General features: G+C 38.7%; 1 protein-coding gene across 1 annotated transcript in view; it reads left to right on the forward strand.

Moving 5' to 3' along the window:
* Positions 1-13,395, forward strand: part of GALNT1 (polypeptide N-acetylgalactosaminyltransferase 1) — a 78,031-nt gene that overhangs the window by 2,787 nt on the left and 61,849 nt on the right. Inside the window, exon 2 of the mRNA XM_077900490.1 lies at positions 11,643-11,887. Within this exon, the coding sequence (XP_077756616.1) occupies positions 11,749-11,887 (139 nt within the window). The 5' untranslated portion in view covers positions 11,643-11,748. The remainder of the gene's footprint in view (positions 1-11,642; positions 11,888-13,395) is intronic.

Raw genomic sequence — 13,395 nt, forward strand, 5'->3', positions numbered from 1 at the left:
TTTGCGATTTGAAACCAGTCTTTATTACTTTATCTGTTGCCATTTGAAACCTGTATTGTGTTGTGCAAAAAAGACAAAGTAGATAGGGAAAGTTCCATGCTTAAAAATGAGAAGTTCTGAGTTAATGAAGTTATTAGGTTTCTTTGTTGCAGAACTTCACAGCACCTTTAGAGCAGTAATATATAATATTATCTCAGGGCATATAGAGTATATACATTTCCCTAACATACTTGACCATGGAATTTATTTAGTAAGAACTGGCAAGTATGGGTCTTGCAATTAGGGTTCTTGAGAACAAAATAGAAGAACAGCAAGCAGGAAGCCATTAAAGAGTTAGGTAAAGGAAAGACAGAAATAAAACTGCTATAGAAAAAAAATTAAGACCTTGTTGCAGAAAAATTTAGTAAAAAGTTTCATATAAGATACTGCCTTATGGTAAAACCTATTTAGAAACTTCCCTATCTGTATGTCTTTTTCCTGCCAGGTTTCCTGAGTTGATGTTTCTCTTTTGTAATGTGAATGGTGCATCTCTTAGATTGTTTAACAGTGTGGTAAAGGGCTCCAATGGTGTGGATCATTGCCTTCAGTCTTGCACCTTCTAGGTACCTGACATGGTATCAAGAACATTAGTTGGCCAAGACTCAGTAAATACCAGATAGCCTGGAATGAACTGTGACTCTAAAATACTGAAACTTTTTTTTTTAAAGGAACAACAGTATAGTAGACATAAAGGGTGCTGTACATTTAATGATGATGTCATTTTGTAAGATATTTTTGGAATTTTTCTTTTCTCTTTTTAAACACTTTTTAAGAATTTATTTATTTTAGAGAGAGATGGACACAGAGAAAGTGTGTGCGCCAGTGGGGGGAGGGAAAGGGACAAGCAGACTCCCTGCTGAGCGCAGAGCCCCACGGGGGGAGGGGGTTGGGGGGTGGCCTCAATCTCCTGACCTTGAGGTCCTGACCTGAGCTGAAACCAAGGAGGCTTAACTGACTGAGCCACTCAGGTACCCCTGGAATTTTTCTCTTAAATGGCTCTTGAGTTGAACTCCTCATCTCCAGCTTTTTTATGATTTATATCACTTTTTTAAAAGATTTCTATCATTTTTAAATTTATTTTCTCAGAACAGTAGAATTGTTCCACCATATACATGTAAACTTTTAACTACTAGATTTCTTTTTTCAGTAGGTGGAATATCATTCTCAGTAGTTAGGCTTGTTATAGCAAAGGAAGGCTAGTTGGTCAAAAGTAGCCAAGGCCTTCCTCAAGAAGGAATGCAAGGTGAGAAGACTTCTTTAGCATGTATCAAGAATTATTAGAAAGTTGTAAGAAAGACAGCAGTGTGGTGTAAGGGTAGATGGACCAGTGGAAGAGAGCACAGAACCCTGGAAACCTGGTATATGGCAAAGTTTGCATTGCACACCTTCCATACATTGTACCAGGACAGTTGGTTATCCACATGGAAGAAAGTGACATTGAATCTCTTCTTAAACTTGAAAAGGTAAAACTTAAAAAATTTTAGACATTATTTTTAATGATTTCTAGATAAGAATTTCTTATGACATAGAAAATGTAAGCCACAAAAGACACCTGTTATTAAGAAGACAAGCTGTAAACTGGGAAAAGATTCTTGCAGTACATGTAACTAACACAAGATTAGAATCCGGACTGCACAAAAATATTCACAAACTAGTAGGAAAAAGGCAGAACAACCCACTGAAACAGTAGTGGACTAGACTTCATAGGCACGTTAGAGAAGAGGAAATGGAGTAACCGATAATGTCCAAGACAGTGGGGAAATACAAATCAAAACTATATTAAGATACTAACTACACACTCACCGGATTGTTAAAAAATAAGGAAGTATGACATCAATAAGTATTGCCAGGGATATAACACATCCAGAGTGCTCATTTTGCTTACTGTTTTGCTTCAACCACCTTGGAAAACAAATTTGTCATATTTAGTCATATTTGAAATAGTCATATTTGCATACCATATGACCTAATACCCTTATATGTGTACTCTAGATCAGGGGTTGGTGTGACAACTCATGAGTTAAAAAAGGTTTTTAACATTTTGAAATGGTGAGATAAAAAATTGTGTAATTTGTAACATGCAAATTATACGAAATGCAAATTTCAGTGTCCATAAAAAAAGTTCTGTTGCAATACTGTCATACCTGTTTCTGTATCATTTATATAAAGCTACTTTTGTGGCATAGTACCAGAGATGAATGGTTACACCACAGATCTTCTGTCTTGCAAAGCCTAAAATATTTACCATCTTGCCCTTTGCTGAACCACTCTTGCCTTGCACCCCTTACTTCTGCATGTGTGTGCCAGGAAACATATTTAGGAATGTTCATAATAGTACTGTTGATAATGATAGAAGCCTAGAAAGAACCACATATCCATTAAGCATAAAATGGATAAATTGTGGTATGCTATGCCAGTGGAATACTATTGAGTAGTAAAAACAAATTGACTGTAACTGCATGCAACGTATGGATGGGTCTCAGGAATTCAGATTTTTCCATTTATAAGTAGTTCAGAAACAGAAAAATGTAAAGAAGGCATTGCTAAGGATACTAGCGAAGTAAAACTGTCAGGAGAAGAGAGAATGGTAAGTTTGGAATAAAAATTGCCTTTGAGGAGCTGAGGAAGAGATTTTTTTTTTTTTTTTTTTAAGATTTTATTTAAGAGACACAGAGAGAGAGAGGGAGTCAGAGACATAGGCAAAGGGAGAAGCAGGCTCCATGCAGGGAGCCTGACGTGGGACTCGATCCCAGGTCTCCAGGATCAGGCCCTGGGCTGAAGGCAGCGCTAAACCGCTGAGCCACCCAGGGTGCCCAGGAAGAGATGGTATTGGAAAGGGAACTTTAAAGATTATATTCTTTTTTTTTTTTTTTTCTTTCGGTTTAAGGATTATATTCTTAAACTGGGTGATGGATATATAATACATGTGCGTTGTGTTGTGATTCTTTGTTTCAGTGATGTGTCTTCTATATACTTTTGATATTTGATGTATTTTTGTAATTTGGAGCACTAAAAGGTATCTTTTCAAGTAGTATAGTTTGCCTCATAATGTGCAGTTGTTTATAACTAGTGGATATATCTAGTTCCTCTAGAAAGGGAACCTCAGCAGTAGACCAGAACCTGCTTGATTTCACCTATAGGTCTCCTCCTCTTTCCTCCCCTCTCCCAACACCCCAAGTGTTCTGGTTGTGTTAGGAACTCTCCTAAGCAGAAAAGGGGATTAATAGAAGGATTGCTGCTGTTTGCAGAAGCTAAGGAAGAGTCAGGGACTTGGTCACCCTCAGGACCCTTTGCCTCTTGTTCTGTATGCTTCTATTTGGGTTCATTCTCTTGGACTGCAGGTGGGCTTTCTCCATGTGTTGGGCAGTGTAGCTGACTGCACAGCCACATGCATAGCCTCCAGCTCTGTGACTTGAGAAGCCAAGGGGTGAGGTTCTGTGGTTGGCCTGACCAGGTCACTTGATTGCCTTCTGGCCAGGTGGCTGGTCCTGTTTACCAGGAAAAACCTTTAGGGGGGGGCAAGGAGAGCAAGGGTCAGGATCATGAACCAGGAAGCCCTCTCGGTTTGTGTCTATTTTATGCCTGTTCTTTACATGTAAATCAATATATGGAATTTGATACAGCTTTGTAAATATCAAGGCTAGTTTGAAATGACCCTTGAGACATTTTATGTTGCTAGGACATGAAATTTATTAGTAGTTGGGGGTGGAAGAGGGGTTAGAAATGTCTGTTGAGGGCAGCCCTGATGGCCCAGTGGTTTGGTGCCGCCTTCAGCCCAGGGTATGATCCTGGAGACCTGGGATCGAGTCCCACGTCAGGCTCCCTGCATGGAACCTGCTTCTCCCTCTGCCTCTCTCTCTCTCTCTCTTTCTCTCTCTTTCTCTGTCATGAATAAATAAATAAAATCTCAAAAAAAAAAAAAAGAAGAAATGTCTGTTGAACATATCACTTAAAAGAAAAATCAAAATACAGCATCACCACAAAAATCTCTTTTACTACCCCTTTATAGTCACAGTCATTTCTTTTCTTCCCGACAAGGACATTTAAGACATTAAAATATTTGAGTCAAAATAGACATTATCTAAACTTTAAGACATATCTGCTGTATTCCAAATGACTGGAGGACACTTAAACAATTGGCAATAGTGTTTAACTGGGATGAGGGTTTATAGGTGGTTTTGTATCTTTTCTTTTACTTTTTTGTGTTTGCCAAGTTCTTTGAGCATATATTACTTTATAATTAGGAAAAATACTAACTTTTAAAGAAATTGCTAGAAGTTAAGTCAGTTTATCACCTTGTAGATTGACATTCTATTCAGGATACTGGTAAATTTTATAGGAGCCTGTACTCTGAGTACATATGATAAACATGTTTCCCCAACGTCTGAACTTGGAGAACTTGCAATAACACCTGGGAAACAATTAGAGAAAGAGAATATCCAAATTTATATGGAATGTACACATCATTTTGTATATAATTTTTAGACTAGTTCTTAACTAATTTTTGTTAAATATTCAGAGTATGCTGATATCTAAAACTTGGTTCATGTTTTGGCTGGTGAATGAGTCTTCTCAGTGCCAAATTTTAGTAAGTAATCACTTGACAACTCATAGACAGTGGGAGAAATGTTGGCCTAAACACTTCACTGTAAATGGAAACTATAGAATTAAAAATTAAAGGACTAGAGCCATACTTACCTTAGCCAGTAGGTAATAGGCCAGAATAGTTGCGACTTTGTTTTGACAACTTTGGCTTCAGTTATTATCTGTTCATAGATTTACTTTTGTTACTGGTATAAGGTAGGATCTAAATTTATTTTTTACTGTATGGAAAGCCATTTGTCCACATATCAGTTTTCTGCTCTGATTTGTAGTAGCACCTGTCCAGTTTTCTGTACATGTATGGGTTTGTTTTAGAGAACCACATGATTTTAGATTCTTCTGTTTTATTATAAATCCAGTCCTAATAAGCTTCCTTTGTGTTTTAATTAGAATTGTATTAAATTTATATATTAATTTTGGAAAGAGGCTATTAATTTTTTTCTGAACATAATATATCTAGCCATTAGTCAGTTCTCTAAAATTATATCCTTCAATAAAGCTCCACAACTTTTTCTGTGTCTTGCACATATTTTGTTAAAGTTTTTTTTTTTTTTTAAGATTTTATTTATTTATATGAGAGAGAGACAGCAAGAGAGCACACAAGTGGGGGGAGTTGGGGGAGTTGGGGGAGCAGCGGAGGAGGAGAAGTAGGCTCTGTGCAACGGGGAGCCCAGTGTGGGGCTGGATCACAGGGATCATGACCCAAGTTAAAGGCGACACTTGGGGCAACCCCTGGTGGCTCAGTGGTTTAGCGCCGCCTTCAGCCCAGGGCCTGATTCTGGAGACCCGGATCGAGTCCCACGTGGGGCTCCCTGCATGGAGCCTGCTTCTCCCTCTGCCTGTGTCTCTGCCTCTCTCTCTCTCTCTCTCTCTTTCTCTCTGCTTCTCATGAATAAGTAAATAAAATATTAAAAAGAAAAAAGTATGTTTATTGTAGGTTAAAGAATTTTCTTTCTAGACCTTTTTTGTTACTGAAGTCCTATATTGATGAATAATGAATTACTTCCAAAGTTAATGGCCTTAAACAATAGACATTTATTATCTTGTATTTTCTTTGGGTCAGGAATGCAGGAGCAGCTTAGCAGGGTGGTATTGATTCAGGATCTTTCTGGATGTTGCAGTCAGAATGTCAGCAGAAGCTGTAGCCCTCTGAAGGGTTGATTGGGATTGCTTCCAAAGGAGTTCACTTACATGCCTGGCATACGGTTTGTTGGCAGGCTTCAGTTTCTTACCGTGTGGACCTCTTTATAGGGATGCTTGAGTATCCTTCTGAATTGGTGCTGGTTTTCCCCAGAGTGTGATCTGAGAGAGAGCTAGGAGGAAGAGTGTTTTTTTTTTCTTTTTTTGTTTAAAAATTATTTACAAAAAAAAAAAATTATTTATTTATTTGAGAGAGAGAGCATGCGTGTGCGTGCACAAGCGGCGGGGGGCGGGAGGGGCAGAAGGGAGAAGAGGCAGAGGGAGAGGAAGAAGCAGACTCTCCTCTGAGCAGGGAGCCTGATGCAAGACTTGATCCTGAGGACCCTAGGATCAGGACCTGAGCTGAAGGTAGCTGCTTCACCTTCTGAGCCATCCAGGTACCCTGGAGGAAGTGCCTTGAAATCACACATTCTTACTTCCACTATATTGATTAGGAGCAAGTCACCAAGTCCAGCGCCATGCTAGGAGGGAGATTACACTCCACAAAAATTATTTTGCATATTGAGTTTTTAAAGTCTGTCTGCCCCGACAATGTTGCATAGGAGCAAGGGCTTCTGTCTGTATATCTTTACCTTAGACTTCTCCTTTGGGCCCCAAACTTTTGTATCCTTGGCTGTGGCTAATCTCTCTTCTTTTGTTTTCTTCCCCCCCAATCTCTCTTCTTGAAGGTGTCAGAGTTACTTCCTACCTAACATACCCAAAGTGAAACTTAAGTTTCTTCCCATCTTGCTTCTTCCTTCCTTCCAAAAATCTGTCCTTTTTTATTGGTCCCTGTTTCTGTGACTGGAACCATTCTGCAACCAGTGGTATAAGCCAAGATTTCCTCCTCTTTCCCCTTATCTGTTTTGTCCTTAAATCCTGTTGAGTTTGTCCCTGAAAACCTCTTGAATTTGCCCACTCTTAACCAGCTCCAGCTTTATCTCATGTCACAACTTCCTCTTCTTTTGTCTTTGATTCCCTGACCTTTCAGTGTTGGGCTCCTTCCTACTACAGAGCCCTTACTTCTCACTGCCCCCAATGCTTATTTTCCCCTCAAATCATGTCTTCCTCAGGGAAGCCTTTCTGACAAAGTCTGATCTTTGTAATATTTATATTGCTTTGTACTTCCCTTCAAAGCAGGTATCACTAGTGAAGTTTTATATATGTGTGACTGACTAATGCTTGCTTTCCTGGAGCCAACTATAAATTTCATAAGGGCAGGGGGTGTGCGTTCTATTCATTTTTTAAAAAATATTTTATTTATTTATTCATGAGAGACAGGCAGAGGGAGAATCAGGCTCCATGCAAGGAGTCCAATGTGGGACTCGATCCTGGGACCCCAGGATCGCACCCTGAGCCGAAGGCAGACCCTCAACCACTGAGCCACCCAGGCGTTCCCTGTTTATTTTTTTATTCTGTACATTTGACACATTCCCTGTATTTACTGAGTTTGTGTGAATGAATATGTTGATTATAGGTCTGATTGAGAAATAAACAGAATATATAACTAGTAAATAAAATAATTTAGCCTATCCTTACGAAGTCTTTTAGTTTTTCTGGCAGAAGTTCCAGCTACAAATTAAGTGAATAGATCTATTGCAAAGTCCTGTCTCTCCTACCTCTGTTGGGTCAGTATGATGCAGAGTTAGTGATCCTAGGTGCTGAGGGTACTGTGTTCTTGTGAGAGAGAAGGTAAACACTGTATGTACCCAGAAGTGTAAATCTTTAGGTCCAAGAGAATGAAGCTTCCATTTTCTCCTAAAGGTACCTATTGTCAAGTTGTCTTCTTAGGCTTGAAATTTCCAGAGAGCCTTGGTTAGGAGTTTGAGGGCTAGGAGAAGATTATTCTTTAGCCCTAGAAAATGCTGATTGATCTTTGGAGGAACTTGGCAGTATGACATGGGGATAGAATCAGAAGTTTACTGATATAAGTGATCATTATACTGTGACATAAATTCTGATATAACTTTATTTTTAAAGATTTTATTTATTTATTCATGAGAGACACAGGGAGAGAGAGGCAGAGACACAGAGGGAGAAGCAGGCTCCTTGCAGGGAGCCCAATGTGGGACTCAATCCCAGGACTCTAGGATCATACCCTGGGCCAAAGGCAAGTGCCAAACCACTGAGTCACTCAGGGATCCCCTGATTTTATAACTCTTTTTTTTTTTCTTTAAGATTTATTTATTTATTTATGATAGAGAGAGAGAGAAAGAGGCAGAGACACAGGAGGAGGGAGAAGCAGGCTCCATGCTGGGAGCCCGATGTGTGGGACTCGATCCCGGGACTCCAGGATCACGCCCTGGGCCAAAGGCAGGCGCTAAACCGCTGAGCCACCTAGGGATCCATGATTTTATAACTCTTAAAATAAAAGTTAACTTTTAAAATAAAGTAGGCAGTCAAATGCATTTCAAATGGAAGGTTTTTGTTTTTTAAAGATGTAATCCATTTATTTGACAGAGCTAGAGAGCACAAGTTGGGGGGAATGGCAGAGGGAGAGGGAGAAGCAGGCTTCTGGTTGAGCAGGGAGTCTGATGTGTGACTCGATTCCAGGACCTGGGGATCATGACCTTTGCCAATGGACTGAGCCACCCAGTCACCCCCTCAAATGGAAGATTTTAATCTATTATTTTTAGGACAAAATTCTGAGCTTTATGTGACTTCTGACATAAATTCTCGTGTGTGTCATTTAAGGAAATGTACACCATTTGTCTCCTAAAATCAGCATTGTTTCTTTGCAATATTCCCTCATATTTATTTATTTATAAGGGGATTGAGGTTGAATTTATTGAAACTTACCCTTTTAGATGTAGTTTTATAAGTCTGGACAAATGGACAGAATTGTCTGACCACCAGCACAGGCAAGGATATGGAATGTTTTCATTATCACCAGTTCTTTCACACCCTCTTCTGGGCAGTTCTCAGTTTCCTCCACAGTTCCTGGCAACCACTGATTGATTTCTGTCCCCATAGTTTTGCTTTTGCCAGATTGTTCTATAAAGGGAATCATGCAAGTATACTGTATATATAGCGCTTTGTGACTACTTTCAGTTAGCATAATGCTTTTGAGATTCATCCATATTATTACATATATATCAAGAGTTTGTTCTTTTTTTTGTTGCTGGGTTAGTATCTCAGTGTTCAGTGTACTATCCTTTGTTTATCCATTCACCAGGTTTGGACATTTGGATTGTTTCCAGATTTTGATGATTACGATTAAGCTGCTATAAAGATTTGCATACAGGTCTTTATGTAGACATATATTTTCCTTTCTCTTAAGTAAATAGCTAGGAATGAAATTGCAGATTATTGTGGGGAGAAACTACCAAATTTGTTTTCCAAAGAGGCTGTCCCATTTTGCACTTCCACTGGCAACATGTTACAGTTACAATTACGGCAAATCCTAGTTCACACTTGGTATTTTTCTTTTTCCCTAAAGCCATATAGATTGACACGTAGTGGTGTTTCATTGTGGTCTCAAATAGCAGTTCCCAAAAAGGTAATGATGTTGAACATCTTTCCATGTGCTCATTTGCCATCTGTATTACTTTTTTGATGACAAGACTATTCAAACCTCTTGCTTCTTTTATTGGATTGGGTTTTTTAAATTGTATTTTGAGAGTTCTTTATATATTCTGGATACAAGTCATTTATCACATATGTAATTTGTATTTTCACCCAGTCTGTGACCTGTTTTTTATTTTCTTAATAGTTGTCTTTTGAAGAAGATTTTTTTTTAAAAGATTTTATTTATTTATTTATGAGAGAGAGAGAGAGAGAGAGAGAGGGGCAGAGACACAGGCAGAGGGAGAAGCAGGCTACACACAGGGAGCCCAGTACGGGACCCAGTCCTGGACCCCGGGATCACAACATGAGCCAAAGGCAGACGCTCAACTGCTGAGCCACCGAGGCGTCCCTGAAGAAGGTTTAATTGTGGAGTCCAGTTAATCAATCTTATGATTTGTGGTTTTTGTTTTGTTATGTTCTCAGAAACTTTGCCTAACCCAAGGTCTCAAAGACTTTTTGCCTCTCCTTTATCTATCCTCCTTTCTGCCTACACCTCCTACTTCCTCCATACTCCTTTTCTCCCAAACATGTAGATACCCACTGCATTTGATCTAAAATTTTTGAATCTAATTGTTCTGCCTTGGAAAAATTAAATAGGAATGAATACAAAGTAATAGACACTTGCATTGAAGTAATGCATTAAAAATAATCAGCAGATTTTTGAGAACATAAAATTTGAATTTCAGATGCTGTACTAGCAGTCCCATTGTTTACTTTGCCAGTGTCCAGAAGAGGTAGCTTTTCATGTAAAGTAGCTCAAAATTTATATTTATCTAGCTTTTCTGGAGAGAACTATTGTTTCATGATACTGTGCACTATAATGTTTCTGATTTTCCCCTCACCCTAGTTGCCATAGGCATCAGTAGTTGCTCACCACACGTGACGTGGTATCAGATATTTAGTAAGTACAATTTTGAGGCAAGAAAATGACAGTAACATATATCCTTGTTCACTGTGCAGTCAGGGAATGTTGGTTTGATGAAAGGAGGAGTATAGGCAAGAGAGCAAGGTCCCAGAAAGAGCAGAGCACAGATAATACTTTGTAAGTATCGCTTAGGGTTTTTTGGGGTGCTTTTCAGGTTGCTGTCTAGCAACCTTGTGAAGAAGGCAAGAAATACTTTCTTTTTCATAGATAAGCTCTCTGGCCTATCCTGAATTGTTTAGGTGAATACCTCTGATGCCCACTGTGGAATGTAAAGGTGTCCTTCTAGAAGCTGCTGTGTTGCCCATCAGGCCAGTCCTTCAGAGCATCTGTTCATTTGGCTTTTGTTGTGAGGCACATGTGCGAAGTATGTGTTTCCTCCATCCACTTCATCTGAATGCACTTGGCTTGTCTCCTTCCTGATTGGCAGGGACCTAGGCCTTTGAATTTCAGTGTCTGCTGTTCATCAGAATGACTCCCGACCTCTCTGAGGCCCCTCAGTGTGTTCTAGAGCTCCCCCCAAGATGAGCTCCTTCTGTCGCAGAAATGTTACTAGTCAGACTATCCCAAGTGACTTTGCAAATATGGTGACAGTTCCTCCAGTCATTTTCTTATGGTATTTTCAGAGATTGAGGGACAAGGGTGGGGGAATAGAAATTAAAGATCAGGGAAGTCTGAAATTACTGTCCGAGCCAGGATTAGGTCTCAGATCTTATCATACTCTTTTTCTTCCCCGTTATACTTTCTCGGAGTGTTTGTGAATGGCTGGTGACTGCAGTGTTTTTAGAATGGGATTCAGTGGAAGAGAGATAAGAATTAGCCCAATAAACTGCTGTAGCACAATACCAGGAGAACTCCTATTGCTCCTTGGGACCTGGAAACCGAATGAGTGGTCAAAATGGACTGAGAATCTCTGGTTTCTTAAACTCTTGTGACAATTAGTGGCTTAGCATTTAATAGAGCAGTTGAATAGAAGTTAAGCCGTGTGTGTTTGATGGATATGAGATAGTAGCTCACTATTGTTTTCATTTGCATTTTCCTAATTATACTTGAGTGTTTTTCCACATTTATTGGCTATTCAGGTTTCTTTTCTGCACAGTGCTTGTTTATATCCTTTACCCATTTTTCTGTTGGATTGTTGTATGTTGATTTGTAGGAGTTATTTGTACATTCTTGATACTATTTATTTTTATGTATTTTACAAGTATTTTTAAAAGTCTGATTTTTAAACTTATTCTGAATAGTAAAATTTCATGTGCATGTTAAATTAATCATAGTTAATTTTTAAGGTTCTGATATTTTAAGTTAATCTTTTTTCTTTTTGTCTCTATAGGTTATGAACGTGATTTCTGATGAAACTGGATTCCAGGAATAATTTTCATGATCTTTGTATATTTATATATATATATTTTAAAATTTTGCATTTGACTTAAAGTGCCATGAGAAAATTTGCATATTGCAAGGTGGTCTTAGCCACCTCCTTGATTTGGGTACTATTCGATATGTTCCTGCTGCTTTACTTCAGTGAATGCAACAAATGTGATGAAAAAAAGGAGCGAGGACTTCCTGCTGGGGATGGTGAGTAATATTTTATAATAATACATCTGTTTTAGGGCAGCCTGGGTGGCTCAGTGGTTTAGCGCCACCTTCAGCCCAAGGCGTGATCCTGGAGTCCTGGGATCAAGTCCCACATCAGGCTCCCTGCATGGAGCCTGTTTCTCCCTCTGCCTGTGTCTCTGCCTCTCTCTGTGTCTTTCATGAATAAATAAAAAAAAATCTTAAAAAAAGAAAAAAAACAGCATCTGTTTTAGTATGTTACTTGTTTGTTCACTAATTTGGATACTATAAAATTTTATTTATTTTTAGATTAGTAGTAATCCTGACTTCCTAAATATGATCATATTACTAACAGTTTTCCAGTGGGTTCTCCCAACAGTTAAAATATCAAAGTATCCTCATGTATAGAATTGCAAAATTCAATATTTATGTTCAGTGTTACATGTAGTTATTTTCTGGAGGTTGTGTTACTAGGTAATGTGGGGAAACTAATATTAACTATTGTTAAACTAATAAAAATAGTTGGAACCAACAAAATTGTATGGCATTAATGCAATAAATGTTAAGTGTTAAAATTGCAATATCAGGTATCAAAAAGAGGTTTTTTTTTTCCTGCCCTCCCATCTCAGTTATGAGGGAAATCATTCTAGATGGATGTAATCTGGAGAGTTCTTTTGGTTAATGCTATAGATCGCTCCAGTTAGCATTTTAGGGAGGGCTTTTGCAAAGATGTGGCCATATAATAGAGGCCACAGTGAGATTGCAGTTTTGGTATGAAAAAGAAAGGAAACACAAATATGAAGGAACTGGGTTGGAAGTACTAACATTTTTGGCAGTGGATACCTGGAAAATTCAATTTTGAACATTTTGTGTTCAAACCAACAAACAAGTGTTGCTTTCTATTTTTAAAGTATTTTTATTTATTATTATTTTTTAAGGTTTTATTTATTTATTTGAGGGGGTGAGCATGAGCAGAGAGGACAGGTGAAGGGAGAGGGAGAAACAGACTCCCCACTGAGCAGGGACCCTGATGTGGGTCTCGATCCCAGGACCTTGGGATTATGACCTGAGCTGAAGGCAGATGTTTAACCACTGAGCCACTCAGGTGCCTTCCCTTTAAGTTTTAATAAAATATACTTTAATTCAAAGTGAGCCTCTTAATTTGCTGATTTTCCTGCTTTACTCTGTGACTCTGCTGCTTAGTAACTTTTCTAGATGACAAAATACTGCCTCCTTAACTATTGTTAGAACACAACTCTGTCTACATTTAACTCAAAGAACAGGTATTACTGTCTACCAGTGACTCAGATACTCTTTTCCCAAATAGAACAGATTAGCTTATCTGCCCCCCCACCCCACTTTAATTCATTGCCATTTATAGTGGGAGCTCATGGTGTTCTGTTTGAAATGCAAAGACATGAAAGAAAGAAGATCCACTTGGTGAATGTTTTGGTTTTTTTTCCCTAAAGACTTATTTATTTTAGAGAGAGAGTGTGAGCAGGAAGGGGACAGAGGGAGGGAGGGAGGGA

Source organism: Canis aureus, chromosome 6, assembly GCF_053574225.1.
Source record: "Canis aureus isolate CA01 chromosome 6, VMU_Caureus_v.1.0, whole genome shotgun sequence".
NCBI lineage: Eukaryota > Metazoa > Chordata > Mammalia > Carnivora > Canidae > Canis > Canis aureus.